Here is an 18,412-nt window from a genome sequence, read left to right as displayed (position 1 = left end):
ATGTATTTGTATACTGCTATATTAGCACTTTATGATACATAAAGATATGTGCATATACTACATATTTATAATGTTTATATACATACTACTACTTTATTACTTGAAAAATCAGAGAAGGCAAAACATTATGGGACATTAAAAGTAGTTATAAATGGTCTTTAAAACCCAGTTTTATAGAATGCGTAGCCCAATTTACACACTTGTCCAGAAGTATCAAATAAAATTTTAAGAAGGAGTAAGCTAAAAAATATCAAGTTTTACAAAGCTGATCTCAATATCATGGCACCTTAGTTATTCATACACTGTGCAAAAGGATGATGTGTTTGAGAAGTAATTGGACTTCATGCTGAATATAGAGAGTTTTAGTAGCCCTAAATCAGAACAATTCTTTCTGAGGTGAATGCACCACACAAACTTATAGAAGACACATTGAATATAAATTCCATCAGATTCATCTTGAGGAAACAAAAAAATGAAAAAATATCTTAGAAAACTTTAAACTTTCTAATAGATTTCAAAATATAAAGTTTTCTCACATAAAAATGTCTACCCACACAGTGGGTAGGGCATTTGCCTTGCATGTGACTGACCCGGGTTCAATTCCTCTGTCCCTCTTGGAGAGCCTGGCAAGCTACCAAGAGTATCCCGCTCGCACGGCAGAGCCTAGCAAGACACCCATGGCATATTTGATACGCCAAAAACAGTAACAACAGATCTCACAATGGAGATATTACTGGTGCCCGCTCGAGCAAATTGATGAACAGTGGGACAACAGTGCTATGATTATGCTACAGTGCTAACATTTTTAACTTTTCATACTAATATTTAATGAATCATGACATGTATTCCAAGTTTGATATGTTCTTTTAAATTCATTATTATGGTATATCCACATAAAGATTTTGTCCAAGAGGATTTAACATATTCACCCTTAAATTTTAATGTCTTAACTTTAATAATTTATTTTTGATCAGACAAAGCCATTAATCTTTTCCAGAGTTTTCCCATGGCATTTATCACCTCCTTATTCCTGAAAGTATAAATCAAAGGATTCAGGAGAGGAGTTATCACAGCATAAAATATCTCCATCATTTTGTCAAAGGAGAAAACAAATGGAGGTCGTGCATACTCGTATATACACGGGACAAATAACATAACCACAACCGCAATGTGAGCTCCGCAGGTGGAGAGGGCTTTCCTCTGTCCTTCAGGGCTGTGGTTTCTCAGGGAGAACAAGATGACACTGTAGGACACAAGCAACAGGGAGAAGATCAGGATGCAGATGGACCCACTGTTGGCCACCACCAAAATGTTAAAAACATATGGATCCGTGCAGGCCAGCTTCAGCAATGGGTAAAAGTCACACATGAAATGATCGATAATATTGGGGCCACAGAAGGGCAGCTGGCAAGTAAAGGCAATTTGAATAACGGAGTGCAGAAAGCCCCCTGCCCAGGCTACTCCAAGCAAAATGCCACAGAGTCTTGAGTTCATGATAGAGGAATAGTGCAAAGGTTTACAGATGGCCACGTACCTGTCATAGGCCATGGCTGTGAGGACAATCACCTCTACCCCACCAAAGAAGTGTACACAGAAGAGCTGGGTCAGACAGCCTACAAAGGAAATGGTTTTCTTCTCATAGAGAAGGTCAACAATCATCTTTGGGGCAATAATGGAGGAGAAGCATGCATCCAGCAGAGACAGGAAAGCCAGGAAGAAGTACATTGGGGAGGCCAGGAGTGTCGGAGTGCTACGGATGGTCACCACAATCAGCAGATTGCCAGTGAGAGTCACAATGTAGACCAGCAGAAATAGAACAAACATGATTTTCTGAACATTTGGATTCTGTGAAAGTCCGAGGAGGACAAACTCAGTTACAAAGCTTTTGTTTTGCATGATTTCCCAGAGAAAGCTCAAAGCTCCGAGAGTGGGCATATAGATTCTGCAATATAAGAATGAGAAACTTGTATCAGATCATTCAGCATCATGGACATCAACAAGATGTATCAGCCACATGAAAAAAATAACAATTTTATGCCTCTTTAGTCATTGAATATTATAAGGTATGAGTTTTTAAAATGTATGGCAATTCCTTAAAAAACAGACAATCAATATGATCTAGCAACCACCCCGGGAATTCATCCAAAAATCATGAAAACACTCATTTGAAAGAATATGTATACCTCATTGACATATAACAATATTCACAGTTTACCAAAAGGGGAATCAACCCAAATGATCAAAGTAGATGACGGGATAAAGATCTGTGATTTAGATAGTTAATAAAGTCTACTATTACATGAGGGGAAAAACATGAAATTATACTTTTTGAGACTAAGTGGATGATCGCAAACTGATTATTCCAAGAGAACTAAATAAAAAAGTAAAGGCCATTATTAAAGATTTATTCATGTGAAATATAATTTCTGAAACAAAGAACTTGCAAGATACAAAAAGCTTAACAAAACCTAATTTCCAAAGTCAGTGAATACTGGTTGTTTCCAGAGGGAGGAGTCTTTTGAGGATGAAATAGTACTAAAAATTTATTAGTAGTAGTGGTATAAATTGCATACATATTGAGATAAAAATTATCAAACTATAGAGATGCTAGACAAAATTAGATTCTTATAGAAAATGATATATATTAAATTTGGTTATAGTCATGGTAAAAATTAATTATATACTCAAACTCTGAAAGTAGTATCAAAAACCAAAGTAAACCAATAAGTAATAAAAATTTAGATGAAAAGTTTCTTGAGCCAAATGCCTTGTGTACTCCAAGATTGAATTCTAAAATTAGAAAGGAAGAGTAGTGAGAATGATAGTGAAATGAGAATAGCATTTGAAATTTTATTGAATAAAAAATAAACTGTGTTTATATTACAGCTTTTTCAAGCATGTCAATGCTTATATTAGAAGAATTAACCAAAATATACACGTACTTTGTAGGTACGGATGGAAACCTTACTATTAATTGATAATACTCTAAAATAAACTAATTGAAGTAATACATAACTGTTCAGTTTTTGGTGTCAGTCTGCTGATTTGCTAACAGTCATGTATATTGAAGAAATCACTAGCTACAGAATTCTCTTCCTTAAAAGTGGTGACATTTTTTAAATTGACAGGTACATATGAGTCTAATAATATTATATGGACATATTTAGTATTTATAAGTAAAAATACTATAAAATATTAATAACAGCATTAGCTTTAAGCATTGACTATATTTTAAAAGTATACTTCCAAATAATAATGTGTCCTTAATCATATTATTAATCCACAACTCATATTTTTCAACATCTAAAAAGTTCAGGAGAAAGGAACTGGGTTTAAGGATAATCTTGCTCTTATAAAATTATTTTTCATGAGTAGTAACATTCTAAATTAATATATAGTTTTTAAATAAAGCATTTTTATATTGCAAAATTTCCACAAGATCCAAAGACTCATGCATTGTTTTCAGTCCTACCCACTCTTTATAGTCACTTTAATATCAATTTTAGTTCTAGATCTTATAAAGAGTAACATGTTCTGCTCATGTAGTTCTAGAGATTCCATGACATTTCCTTCCTCAGTAGATGGGTCATTTAATATGATGATACCCTAAAAATAGATAAGGACTCCGAGTGATAATATTCTGTAGAATCAAGATATCTCTTGGAGATATGCCCTTGGGATTGACTCCCGAGTCCTACCTCTCTCTTTCCCATTTTTGCAGTAAAGTTCATTCTAATATAATTCTTCTGAAAATAATAGAAACTTCAGTTTTAATTTTTAATTGAATACAACATTCAAATTAAACAAAAATTTGGTGGCATATTACTTTGAAAAACTAGTTTGTGGGGGAAGTAGCGTGATTGCTTAGTGGGCTTGAGTGGGCTTAGGGGACCTTGGACTCAGCACAGCTGAGAGTCTCTTTGGAACTCAAACCTGGAATAGCCCTTGATCAGGGAAGTGAATGACCCTAAAAACAAACAAAATGTCATCTAATTCTGTGTGAATTTCTATGTACCTCTATGTATTTATAAGTCAGATTAGATCTGTCATTCAAAAAGAATAGAATAAAATTCCATTTTTATTTTCCCAGTCAATTGCCTTAAATTCCTTGTCTATATAATCCAACACTATTGTTTACAGTAACAACAAAATTCATTATATGCTTGTCTACCAAGCATCTTCCTTTACCTGACTTTCTTGGGATTTATAGTCTATTCAGACTCCAGATAGATTCACTATTCACAATATAGCGTATGAGTTTACTAAATATTTCAACTTTAATCTTTATATTAATGGAATTTGAAAGAAACTTGTATGTTGGATAACATTGGGTTATCCTTGATCCTCCCACGAAGTTTGGGATTATTGAGTTACCCCCACAACAGTGCTCCTGAGGCACACCCAATTCCATCAAGCACTAATAATCTGATTGCTTTTATCTTTCCTTTATGTCCTTTGCATAGTTTAGCAATGTCCTTTTTGTATAGACCCAGGAAGACAGTTGACGCTATGCTTCTATAACATGGAAGTTAATTGACTTCAAATAATATTATACTCCGGGACATCCATTATATTTACCTGACTTAAACCTTAGCTGCCCTTTTTTCCTAACATCCCCAAAAGGAGGGTCCCAACAAAGGGTCTGGGTGGACCCAGGACAAGCTATAAGCTACCCTGGCACCAAAAGGGGACAAGCTAAGTACCATAAGTATGATAAGTTAAGAGCATGATCATGGAACAAACTCTGTCATGACTCAAAAATAAGAAACTGAATCCAAGGACCCTGGTGGGATTAGGAAAGAGTAACCTGGCCTGAGGACTGTGGTTTGGAATATATAGCGAGATGTCCCCAGGAAGAGCCAACCTTTAAGTTTAATATATCTCTTAACTGTGTTCACACAAAATGAATAGAAATATTAGTAAGAAGTAAATTGATTAAATGGATTACTAGCTGAGGAAAGTAGAAAGCAATACACCCTGGATGGAATCCCAGCCTTGAGCGGATTTCCTAGGAAGCTGGAGTGCTGAGCCCTCAGACAAGATTTTGTCCTTGAGTTAATCTCCCAGAACTTGCCCTGAAGGAGTGGCTGTACCTCTGTTTATTGTTATGACAATGTTCAAGCCCACCTATGTGTACCCCCACCCTTCATGACTTCTACATAACTATGCTGTAGAGAGAAAGAGGAGAAGAAAGAATAGAGGACTAGGATGACTAGGATGAGGGAAATATGGTGACTGGGACTATGTCCAAAACTACAACTATGATTCTGCTGTAAGGGGACTGTCTTATAAATCGTCTACACTGGGAAGGAGAGAGAAATAAACTGTCTACCAACCAGCCTGGCGTCCTGTTTCTCCATTCCCTCAGTCCTCCGTCCGTCCGTCCCTTACTGTGGGCCAGTCAGAGCAACGGGTTCTCAGCCACCAAACGCTCTCGAGTCCCTCAAGCTGCACTTTTCTTTTAGAAACTCACACTTGTATTTCTACATCTTCTGACTAAAGCACTGCCTTTATTTTGTTTTTTTCTAGATCTTGAGATCTTTTTAGGGGAGATAAGCAACTGACACAAAAACATAAACAATTTCTGCATTTAAATAAACTTCATTATTTGAGGTAGAAATATGAAACTATCTGTGACATAAAACTCACTTATGGATATTAATTGCAGTTTTTGTCATTGAAAACTTCTGTTACATGTCACATTTTTCACCCTTTGTTTCCTTCTATGTGGTATTTGATAGGATATTATATTAAAAAGTTAAATCATCTGTCAGTACTCTATAAACTGTAAACAGCACTTGAGTTCCAATGTTCTTACTTTAGTATTCTTACACATCCTCTGATATCTAAAACACTAGAGCGGAAAGAGATTATGTAGATGTTTGGTTAAGGCAAACTTTATAAAGAATAAATGCTAATGGAAACTAACACAAAGTGATCAATATGTTTCATTCCTAACCTATTTATATTTAAAGTGAAAAAGAGAAACAACATAAAAGATTCTATTATGAAATTGGTACTTCAAGTACTGTCCCAAATATCAGTTCCTAATAATAAATATTTATTGAGTACTTATTATTTCACAGATGTTGTCCTATAAACATCACATATTACTTAATTTCTGTGTGCAAATCCTTTTAACTAGTAAATATTATCCAAATTTTAATAATTGACTGACTCTAAGCCCAAAAGTTATGTGACTAGTTGAAGTGCATATAGTTAAATGATAAACTTTAATAAGTTAAGGTTCTATTAAATTCAGAGGACTATAATTCAACAACCATCATTTTAAGTGCTATGTTACAAAGCAAACTCTTTTTTAAATTACAAATTATATATCTTACCATGAATCAGTCACTTGAAGTTTATGCTGATAAAAAAACATCTAATCTTCATAAAAATTTGCCAGAAAATGAATAACAATGAAGCTTGTTCCTGAGTCTTATTTCTGTATCTACAAGACAGAGGAAGATCATTTTGGACCAATGAGGTACATTTCTGCTTATCCAGCACTCTCTTAAATGTGGTCCAGTGGAAAATAGAGAAACCAAAGTTTCCTTAATGGTTTTGAACTTTAATTTGAAGAGGTTTCCCTGAGAGATCTTGAACCTATAGAATTATCTCTCAATTTTCTTGGGATTTGTATATTTCCCAGAAGTAGTTTTTCTAAAACTGTTACATCTACTTTGGTTTTTTTAAGTTTTCCCAGAAGTAGTTTTTTCTAATACTATTATATCCAGCTTGGTTTTCTGTCCATTTGCACAGAACTAATGCTCACAGCTCAGTATTTCTTGTAAAAGATGGATTTACCTGAATTATTAGAATATTTTCTTCTTTACATATATATGTATATATATATATATATTTCTGAGTCTCTAACTGAAGATCCTTTAATTCACCTTAGGAACACAATTCTAAGTATACTATAGAGATGTAATATAATGCCTTGGCAGGATAAGACTGAATTTTAAGTACAGTTACAAAAATGTAAGAGCTGAGTACTAAAACAAGACTCAACATCCATCTGTAAGAGAAAATGTAGAGATCAGAGTACAAATCCATAACTATTAAAGGATAAACGCTTACATATACATTACATATAAATGTAAAGTTTTATTAATATCTCTGCTGTTCTAATATCTCTGTTTCTCATTTTTACATCCCATGAATGTAAAGATAAGGCACAAATTCCAGAGAAGAGGAATTGTTATCTTTTTCACTTTTGAAAAGAAGAAAGCTTTATCCATACACTTTTATAAAATATCAGATGCATTAATCCTCCAGGGAAAATTCACAAGTTCAGCCATAAAGTGCTCACTATAAATTTATCATGTAGTGATATTTTTATCATATCGGTTTAATGTTTATGCAAATTCCACACACTGTAGCACTGCACTACAGTGTTGTCCCTTTGTTCATCGATTTTCTTGAGTGGACACCAGTAACGTCTCTATTGTGAGATTTGTTGTTACTGTTTTTGGCAGATCGAATATGCCACGAGTAGCTTGCCAGGCTCTGCCATGAGGGCAGGATAGTCTCGGTAGTTTGCTGGGCTCTCAGAGAGGGACGGAGGAATCGAACACGGGTGGACCGCATCCAAGGCAAATGCACTACCTGCTGTGCTATCCCATACAATTATAGGCAATTTATTTTTATTAACAAAAAAATGGTGGTTTCTCAAAGAAGAACCACCATATGTGGTGTATGGACAGGATCAGGACAGCTGTAGGCGATGGGCAGACGAAGGAAGAACGAGGACCAAGCTGGTTGCTGATTAGTTACCGTTTATTCAATCTCTTCTCTCTCTCTCTCTCTCTCTCTCTCTCTCTCTCTCTCTCTCTCCTCTCTCTCTCTCTCTCTCATTTCACGCACTCTTCTTTATAGCTCCTCATTCCTCGATCCCTGCTCTCAGGATTCTACCCTCTGGATTCAGACTCTGGATTCAGACTCTCACTACTTCTCTTGGATTGTGACCTCCCCTCTTCCCCTCCTCCTTCCCCTCCCCTACCTCTTCTTCTCACCCCCAACCCCCCCCACTTCTCACTCCATCCCTATATATATCTCTCCATATTGCCCTCCGCACCCAAGCTCCACCTGGTCTGGAAGCAAAAACAACATAAGGAAGCCCTTCCTGATGGCCCCAGGCAAAATACCACTTTAACGTATTTTTCTCCTTTAGTTATTTTTGTATGGACACAGTAAGAGATACATTGAAAGGTCTCCTGGGAACATCTTGCCACAGACTCAGACTACAGAGCTCAGGCCAGATTAATCATTCTTAACCTAGGAGGGTCCAAATCTAGTTATTACTTTTTGGATCATGACAGCATCTGTCCATGACCCAGCTCTGAACTTACAGTTAAGCATTGGGCATTTTGGTCAGGCCCATCTCAATGCCAGGGTAGCACATAGCTCACCGCTTGACCTGGGTCCATCCGGTCCCTCGTTGAGACCCTGCTTTTGGAGGTGCTAGGAAGTAAGGCAGCTGAGGCTTAGGTGGAGAGAACAGATGCCCAGGAGGAAAGTATCATTTAGAGTCAAATTACTCCCACATAACAAAAGCATAGCATTTAATACTGTCTTCCTGTGCCCATACAAAAAAGGACATTGCTCTGAATATACTACACAAAGAACTTAAGGAGAAGAGAAAAACAATATTTACAAGTCAACTGAGCACAAAGAAAGATGTTACAAATAAACACAGAGGAAAGGGAGCACTGTGATGGAACAACCCAATAAACTTAAACTACCTGAGGCTATGTTATTCTACACTTGTTCACTTGTGATTTGGAAGCATTAGACTTCCTTCATCATAGGCCTATATTTCACATCTCATCTTGTACCAAATGTCCCATTATCCACTGTTCATTGCTACTGGCTTCTTCATTTTAGTCTTTTTACAACCTTGGGCTTTCTACATGAGTTTATTTATTTTTATTTTTTATTATTTTTTGTTTTTTATTTTTTTAATTTTATTTTTTTATTGAATCACCTCCTGGAAAGTTACAAAGTTTCTGGTTTAAGTCTCAGTTATACAATGCTCAAACACCAATCCCTTCACCAGTGCACATATTCCACCACCAAGAATCACGGTATACCTCCCCCCATATGAGTTTATTTTTTTTCTCTGTAATGTTCTCCCCACTGATAAGATTAGAGGATTAAGCTATTTCTATCTTCTGATAACTATTTTGATACCACATCTCTGAAAAGCTCCATGTTCTATCATGATATTTTTTATATTTGTTCTTCAAAGAGCCAAATATAAGTGCAAGAATTTTAAAGACACTCATGCCTCCTTAATACGGTGAAAGCTCCCCTGTCATCTCATCTCATATTACTTATTCTTTCCTTTTTTATTTCTTCATTCTAATCTCACTCTTTCTTACAATCAACTTTTCATTTACATCAAGTCAACGAATTTACTGAACATTGGTGCTGCAACATTCAGTGCCTGAAACTCTACTATGAACAACTTTGCATGTCACATTGTTGTAATAACAAATATAAATGACAAATCACATCTAGAATTTTTTCTTTTTAGTTTTATATTGATGTGGTTTGAGGACCATACCTAGCAGTGCTCAGGACTGACTCCCAGTTGTATGCTCAGGTACCACTCATGGCAAGCTTGAGGAACCATATGGGGTGCCAGGGATCCATCTAAGTTGTCCTCATGCAAGGTAAGTGCCCACCCATTTACTTTCAGGGACACACCTGGCAATTCTTGATTCCTTGCATTGTCAATGACATTTAGTAGAGTTTTCCACAATAATCATGCTCACAATTAGCCCCTCAGAGAGGTGGTACAGAAGTTTGTTTCCCTGACTTGGAGTTAGAGTAGTCAATATGTAGTAAAATTTATGACATAAGTCCCAGAAATAAAGTCCCCCATAGACTAAACCATGTTGTCTAAAACTATTACTCACTAAACTAGACTAGAGCAATAGTATGGCGGGTAGGCATTTGCCTTGCACCTGGACAACCCAAGTTCGGTTCCTGGAACTCTATAAGGTCCTCTGAGCCTGGAAAAAAAGTAAAAACTAAGCCCTGAGCACCACCTGGTATGGCCCAAGCTCTGCGCTCCACCCCTCAAAACAAACAAACGAACAAACAAAAGCAAAAACAAAAAAACCTGTTAATTGCTTGGGGACCATATGTGGTGCAGGGATTAAACCCAAGTTTGCAACGGGAAAGGTAAGTGCCCTACTAACTTTTGTATCTTTCTGGGTCAGTTATACAGAATTTTACATGATAGTACAATATGAGTTTTGGTTCTAGAAGTCAAGAATGTCTAGCAAATGAATATATGTTCATGAAAATTCAAAATGACAAACTAGAGGTATGAATTTAAATGTATTAAACAGAATTTTTCTACGCAATTCTGTGAAAAATTAAAGCATTTGATTGAGCTTTTAAAATAATTGGCCTGAAGCATAGAGCCATGTGGGGACGCTCCTTTGCGGCCCCGCGCGAGATCGACCCCAGAGGCAACTGAACCACTTTGGACACGAGCGGCGCCCCCAAAATGCCTCCAAACTGTGTGCTGGGAGCTTCTGGCCCAGGCGTTGCCAGCGAGTGATGCAATTACCAAAAGAATTTTCCTTGGACTTCATATAGAAATCCAAAACCGTGCGGCTGCTATTGCAGCCGCGCGACCTAATATCTTTTGATTGTTTGATTGTCAGCAACGTGTAAATGTTCCTTTTTGGCAGGCCTTAACGTGGGGGGAAACTCCAAACAATAGTACTAAGTTTTTTGTTAAAGGGTAAAAGATTGTAGCGATAGAATTTTAGGCAGAATTTTCCCTGGCCTTTAAATATTGAAGGCCACCAAAGTGGTAGCCATCTCTATAGACTGAACTAAGCCATATTCCCACGCCGGCTGAGAAGAAATATCCTTCTTTCTCGGGAAGAAACGCGGCGTGGCGTTAACCATAGTATGATGTCCATTAAGCTGACACGGACCTGGTGGCGTGGGAATCGGATACAAGGGAATAAATTATTATGTACTTGGAACAGCGGGACGCTGGTGGAATCTTGAGCCGGGGCCGATACCAGCGTATTACTTTTGGTTCCAGAAACTGCTTGCAGACACTCTACTAGACTATCAACTAAGCCAGAGCCCCACGCCGGCTGATGACGAGAAATAACCATCTCTTTTGGTTTGTTTTCCCTTTGTCAGGCAGCGTGGTGATTACTAAACAGGCGTGATCTCGGTGGCACGGGATGAGGGGGGAAAAATAGAAAAGTTATGTAACAAACAGCGGGACTTAATATCTCTACATTCTCAGCAATGGAGAGCCATCAAATGCTTCCTTGACAGTGGGACTGTCTTCTCTTTTTTGGGGGGAAACCCTAGCAACAATAGTGAATTATGTGTTGAAACATGGAATGTAACCAAGATAAAGCGTAAACGAAGTGAAACTTATCACTTACAAGGGCAGGGACTGGGGGGCGGGAGGGGGCGGGAGGTATAATGGGGTGGTTGGTGATGGAATATGGGCACGGGTGAAGGGAAGGGTGTTTGAGTACTGTATAACTGACATAATCCTGAGAACTTTGTAACCCTCCACATGGTGATTCAATAAAATTTAAATTAAAAAATAAATAAATAAATAAATAAAATAATTGTCCTGGACACACTTGCTTCTATCGCATATAAATGGTCCAGCTCCAAGACCCATCTTGGAGAGACTCTACAAGAGATGCTTTAGCTGAGCCAAACCAGGTAGAACCAATCTCAAGCCCTGATCTCTGCAGCCTTCTCCTGATTGGAAGGAGGGTGCTATGTCCCTGCCCTGTTGGAAGACACAGCACTTCGCCCACACCAGTTGCCAACAGAACAGCCGTGACGCCATGCTGCTGACCCTTTCTGGTTACATTGCTCCTGAAATACATGGCAGCCAATTTTCCAACACTGATCCCACCACCACTGTCAGCTTCCTTCTGCCATTGTCTCCATTTTCCCAATCACCCCTCAAACCTGTCCTCAAAGCAGGCCCATGATCACTGTATCACTGTCATCCCATTGTTCATTGATTTGCTCGAGTGGGCACCAGTAACATCTCCATTGTGAGACTTGTTGTTACTGATTTTGGCATATCGAATATGCCATGAGTAGCTTGCCAGGCTCTGCCGAGAGGGTGAGATACTCTTGGTAGCTTGCCGGGCTCTCTGAGAGGGGCAGAGGAATCGAACCCAGGTCGGCAGTGTGCAAGGCAAACATCTACCCTCTGGGCTGTAGCTCCAGACCAAGGCCCATGATAATTTATTTTATATTGCTTGTTACATCTAAATGGTTATTGGAATGATCAAAAAATACTGCAGTAAAAGAAAATTTGTGAAAATTGTTGTATCTCGCCATGGGAATATGAAGTCCATATCAGGGGGTTAATACAGCTGTTTTTGCTAGTTAAGTCTTCTGTTGTACTGTTTCAAGGTCTTGAGTGGGGGTTGGGCCAAGTTCCCACCCTATCAAAGTCCCAACAGCTGCACCCACACCCCAAAAGTTCTTGCCATGACTCCACTGCCTCACTGAGTTCCACAGAGAAGCTAATCTGATGAACATTTCTGGTACACTATGAATTGTATGGCCCAAAACTCTGGGCCTCAATGGAGTCGAGATGCACAACCACCTCCCACCTACCTGTATTTACCTGGTACTGCACCCATGATCCACTGCCTCTGCCTTTAAGCTCATTTACCTGCCACATTTCAGAGACTCATAATTAAATCTCAAAAGAGATCAACTAGCAGCTAAAAGTTCTGGGATACCCAGTCCTGCTGAGACCTTCAGGACAATGTTGGTAAGGGGATAAGACAATATTTCCCCTTGCCAGAGTCTTGACAATCCCACTCACACCCAAACATGCTGCTGTAATTGCAGCTGGAACATCCAGTTAAATATTCTAGATTTTCTGGAGTGCATGGCCATACATGGCCACACCGTACCTCGAAGTCTATAATACTAGCATCCCAATAGGGGCACCCTTGATTAAATGGCAATGTAACTTAGATGCCATATAATCTTTTCTAAATTATTTTAGATACCCATAGTACTATAGGATATCTCTATATGCTCTAGAGCACAGTATGGGCCCCGGTTGGGGAAAACTGATCTAACAATGTCAGAAGAGGAACAACATGCATTATTTTAGAAAAAGCATAGGTGATCTCCATTAAAGCAACCATTATGTTAAACCAAGATGTTGTGAGGTGAATTGATAGGAAGATAATGTGCAACCAGAAGAACCAGATAATGCCATGTTTCAATTTAATAATCAAGTGAAGATTTGAGGCCATAAGCACAGGAAAGCAGTACTAGGACATAAACATGTTTCAGTTCAGTTAAACACCACATCGTCTGTGGTTGATTCAGCCATTATTTCTTCACATTGTGAAAATTTAGGAATATGGACTTCAAAGTATAGACTATCACCACTTTTGAAAAACTCAATTTTTATTTTGATATGTTGAATTGTTTTTTCATCTAGATGTTGGGCCATTCTAAGCTGTTTTTAGGGTTTTTCCTGGACTCAGAACACAGGGAATACTCCTGGACTGGGCTGAGATCAGGGCCCATGTTGGTTGGTAAGGATTAAACTTGGATTCAGTTGCATTGGAGGCAAATGCCCTTCTGCTATACTGTCTCTGATGCCTTGGTCTATTGACATTTTATAAATTTCAGATTCTATCTTAAACTAAAACATAAACTTGTACAGCATTTCCTTGCTCTTTTTGCTTTATGATATGTGCATACAATATAGCCTAAATTATCTATATAATTATCTAAATTGTCCTGCAACGTGTTGCAGTTCATTAAAACGAGTAAGGAAAGGCTGCTAAAATCTCAGGGCTGGGAAGAATGGAGGTGTTACTGATGCCTGCTTGAGTAAGTCGATGAACAATGGGATGACAGTGATACAGTGATGCAGTGATCCTGGACCATGAGCAGCACATCCATGCACAAGGTGTATGTCATGTTTGTCAGCATGCAGATTGTTAGTTACAACATGCCAGTCAACCAAAAAACTGGGAGCACCTGTAAGGGAGTAGAGGCCGCCTCAAAAGCCTCCCACCCACACAGCAAAGCCTGACTGCCCATGAACAATTCGACACTACAAAAAAAGTAATAATAATGGGCCTCATTCCTCAGACCCTGAAAGAGCCCCCAATATGGCAGCGTTGAGAAATGCAAACACAGAGGCTGCTAAATTCATAGGGCTCAACAAGGCTGCCAAAATGAAGGACTAAAATGACTGTCTTCACTTTCAACGCACATATGCTGGCATCAGAAGCATCCACGGATGCCCTGATGGTGCAAGTGCAGAAGAGCTAGTATGAATGCAATTTGAAAACAACCGCTGGACTAGAGACTTTTTATATTGAATTCCACTGAATGTCAAAAGAGTGCATGGCCACACTTCTACGAGATGGTTGGACTTCTTCATCACTAGCCTGAACAAATGTTTTGATACTCTTCATGTTCCAATGGCGAGCAGATGCCATTGGGATATGTACTAGCATGCAACAGAGACAAATGGAGACATAACTGGCACCCGCTCGAGCAAACCAGTGAGCAACGAGATGACAAGTGACAAGTGACAAGTAATTAGTGTATTACTGTTTTGGTACAAAAGAAGGGAATGCCCTGCCACAGTGGCAGGGTGGGGTGGGGGGGAGATGGGATTGGGGAGGGTGGGAGGGACGCCGGGTTTACGGGTGGTGGAGAATGGGCACTGGTGAAGGGATGGGTTCCCGAACTTTGTATGAGGGAATTATAAGCACAAAAGTGTATAAATCTGTAACTGTACCCTCATGGTGATTCTCTAATTAAAAATAAATAAATTATAAAAAAAAAGAAATAGGATAGAAAACATATATGTATATATGTTCATACATATATGTAAATGTAAACCACATAGCTGAATGTCACTTAGGAAAATTAATTGTTGAACTTTAACTGGTGTAGTGCCTGTGTATATTAAATTGACAGAAAAGAAAACATACCTGGGTTTCTAAATAACTAATATGCATTTAAATAAATTTTATATATTTTAAAATAATAATAACAGTAAGCATGATAACATTAAAATTAAATTGATAATAATTTTCAAAAGTAAAAAAAAGATATATTCAAGATTCACATATCTAGTCAATCACAATAACACTCACTGAATTTTACATGTCCTAATGTCTGTGGAAAAGAAAATCTGTCCTTTAAGTTTGCAATGTCAAAAATAGATCTTTCAAAGAGAGATATAAAAATGGTCTTTTTAAAAGTACACATGACACCACTATATTCAATATTCAAGGATACATGGCTGTTAAAGTTTAACAATGGTTCTGAGTTCTCGCTCCAAAGCTATAAACAACTGAGAATAAAACCTGGATTTATCTCCGTGTGACTCTGCCCACTTGATTGTTGGAAGAAATATGAGTCATGTTATAAATATGATAAATGATGGATCAAGCATATTATAACTGATCTCCAGAATTGCTTATTGTTAAATTTTATGAGTGATTTACAGTTGCTCTGGAAAGGATGTACGTTGGTGAATACTGATGGGAAGACTGCATTATAAACCAGTGTAAGCTTGGGGTGAAGAGTGAAGCTGTTGCTTCCCCACCTGGCTCAGTGTTGCCCTCTTCAGCCTCCTTTGCAATTGATTATGTTCTGTCTAGTTAAACTCCCTTCAGCTACTATGAGACCAAAATAAGCAACTGCTTTTATTCACCATCATGCAATGGCTGCTTTCTGTCCTTTACCTATAAATAAACTAGTGTCGGAAACATAAAAAAAAAAGGATTTTGAAAATTAAAATTAGTTTTCAAAATTGTTTTAGAAACTACACATGGAAGCTACACACCATTTTCTGGTTTTCTACAGAAATACCACATAGTTCAAATTTTTAAAACAAGGTTATTATTAAAAACATTTACAAAGCTGACTTAAAGTCCTGGTGGTCAAATTTACTATGTTATGTGAGATAAGATGCTCTTGAGAAGAAATTGAACTCTATGCTGAATCTAGAAAAGGTTTATGAATATCAACCTGGGGGAATCTTCATTGGATAAATGCATTCAATGAATACATAAATAGTGCAGAGAAGGTTCAATCAGACTCCTTTAAGGATATATGATAAAGATTATTTTGAAAATTTAAAACTCCATACATGTCTAAATATGAAAATCATTTCTTTAGAAAAGTGAAGTTTAGTTCCTAATACATACTCATATTTAGCTAAACTCATAAAGGTATTTTATTTAAAACAAACATGGCAAACACTGATGAATTATTTATGTTAATTTTTTTCTAAGGACTGGATTTTAAACATGGGCTCAATCCAACTCTAACTTTTACAACTCTAACTAAGAATTCTGGAGTGACTTTCAAGATAATTAAAACACTTTTAGGGGTCCTTTATTCTTGCATTGTCTATTTCAGTGCCTTCTTCCAAATAGTACAGCCACATGAAATTTACATCAAGAGGATTTTATATTTTACAAGAAATTTTATACATTGTACTTAATGAATTACTTTTTATCAGACATAACTATTAATCTTTTACACAAGTTGCTCATGGCATTCTTCACCTCCTTATTCCTGAAAGTATAAATTAAGGGATTGAACAGAGGAGTTAGCATGGTGTAGAATATCTCCACCATTTTATCAAAAGAGAAAGCTAATGGAGGTCGAGCATACTCAAATATACACGGGACAAACAACATAACCACGACAGTAATGTGAGATCCACAGGTGGAGAGGGCTTTCCTCTGCCCTTCAGAACTATGACTTCTCAGAGAAAACAGGATGACCCCGTAAGACACAAGCAACAGCAAAAAGATTAAGATGCAGATGAATCCGCTGTTGGCCACCACCAAGAGACCAAACACATAAGTATCAGTGCAGGCCAGTTTCAGTAATGGGACCAAGTCACATGTGAAATGATCGATGATATTAGGGCCACAGAAGGGCAGCTGGGAAGTAAAGGCAATTTGGATAGTGGAATGTAGAAGTCCCCCAGTCCAGGCTACTCCAATCAAAATGCCGCAGAGCCTTGAGGTCATGATGGAAGAATAGTGTAAAGGCTTGCAGATGGCCACATATCTGTCATAGGCCATGGCTGTGAGGACAATTATCTCTGCCCCACCAAAAAAGTGTTCAAAAAAGAGCTGCGTCATACAGCCTTCAAAGGAGATTGTTTTCTTTTCATAGAGAAGGTCAGCAATCATTTTGGGGGCAATGACAGAGGAGAGGCACACATCCAGGAAGGACAGGAAAGCCAGGAAGAAGTACATTGGGGAGCTCAAGAGCTGTGGACTGCTCAGGATGGTCACCACAATCAGCAGATTGCCACCGACCGTTGCAATGTAGACAAACAGAAATATAACAAATATTATTTTCTGAACATCTGGATTCTGTGAGAGTCCCAGGAGGACAAATTCCGTTACAAAACTTTGGTTTTTCATGAATTCCCAGGAGAAGATCTAAGCTACCAGAGCAGACAGTATCTGCAAAAGAATAAAATGCACACAGCATATCTTTCAATAACATGTATACCAACAATATATTTCATTCTTGGGTAAATTATCATAAATTCTCTACATTATGAGGTTCAACATTAGAAAATTGTAAAACGCTGTAGTGTAGAACAGTATGTCAAATGTGATGGAGAACATGCTATTAAATTGTATCAGAAAGCCATAATATTCATAATCTTATGTGAAAATGTTAAGAAGTAATTTTTTGTCAATAGTCAGTTCTAATTGTTTAAAAATAAATTTGTCAAACGAATTATACTGATCCTATTAGTTTTAGATTCATGAGTTTTTTTTTTCTTTTTTGGTTTTTGGGTCACACCCGGCGATGCACAGGGGTTATTCCTGGCTCTGCACTCAGGAATTACCCCTGGCCATGCTCAGGGGACCATATGGGATGCTGGGATTTGAACCCGGGTCGGCCGCGTGCAAGGCAAACGCCCTACCCGCTGTGCTATCTCTCCAGCCCCAGATTCATGAGTTTTTGATACATGATTGTTGTTTTTATTTCCTCCTTCTTTTCTATATTTTTAGTTACATATAAGCATGTAAAATTTGCACACATTTATTTTGTAGCCTCACACTTTATTTTATCAACTTTTTTACTTCTAGTTTTTAGATGACAATGTTAGTTCTTGATTTACAATAACATATCACTTGTAAATAGGAATAATTTTAAGCATTTAGCAGTCTAGTTCTTTTTCTTCCCTTCTTATAGCTAAGAATCAAGATAAAATAAAATCTTAGGTAGTAGTGGTGAAAATGTACATATTACAGGAAAGCCTTTAACTTATCCACTTGAAGGATAATGTTGCTGTGGAATTGTTGTATATGCTCTTATGATTTGGAAACAAAACCCAACATTCTGC

The 18,412-nt window shown here is 37.7% G+C and overlaps 2 protein-coding genes across 2 annotated transcripts; both read right to left on the bottom strand.

The window, feature by feature from the left end:
- Positions 1 to 960: 960 nt before the first annotated feature.
- Positions 961 to 1,896, bottom strand: LOC101538503 (olfactory receptor 4C15-like). The gene has a single exon (XM_012935861.2). It carries the CDS (start codon positions 1,894 to 1,896, stop codon positions 961 to 963), a length of 936 nt encoding a protein of 311 aa, XP_012791315.2.
- A 14,642-nt stretch (positions 1,897 to 16,538) lies between these two features.
- Positions 16,539 to 17,474, bottom strand: LOC129405663 (olfactory receptor 4C15-like). The gene has a single exon (XM_055142608.1). It carries the CDS (start codon positions 17,472 to 17,474, stop codon positions 16,539 to 16,541), a length of 936 nt encoding a protein of 311 aa, XP_054998583.1.
- Positions 17,475 to 18,412: the final 938 nt, after the last annotated feature.

This window comes from Sorex araneus, chromosome 6 (assembly GCF_027595985.1).
Source record: "Sorex araneus isolate mSorAra2 chromosome 6, mSorAra2.pri, whole genome shotgun sequence".
NCBI lineage: Eukaryota > Metazoa > Chordata > Mammalia > Eulipotyphla > Soricidae > Sorex > Sorex araneus.
Note: the sequence above shows the minus strand (reverse complement) of the source record. Positions and strands in the feature narration are given on the sequence as shown.

Coding starts and splice junctions, on each gene's coding strand:
- LOC101538503 (XM_012935861.2), bottom strand. CDS start 1,896: ATGCAAAACAAAAGCTTTGTAACTGAGTTTGTCCTCCTCGGACTTTCA.
- LOC129405663 (XM_055142608.1), bottom strand. CDS start 17,474: ATGAAAAACCAAAGTTTTGTAACGGAATTTGTCCTCCTGGGACTCTCA.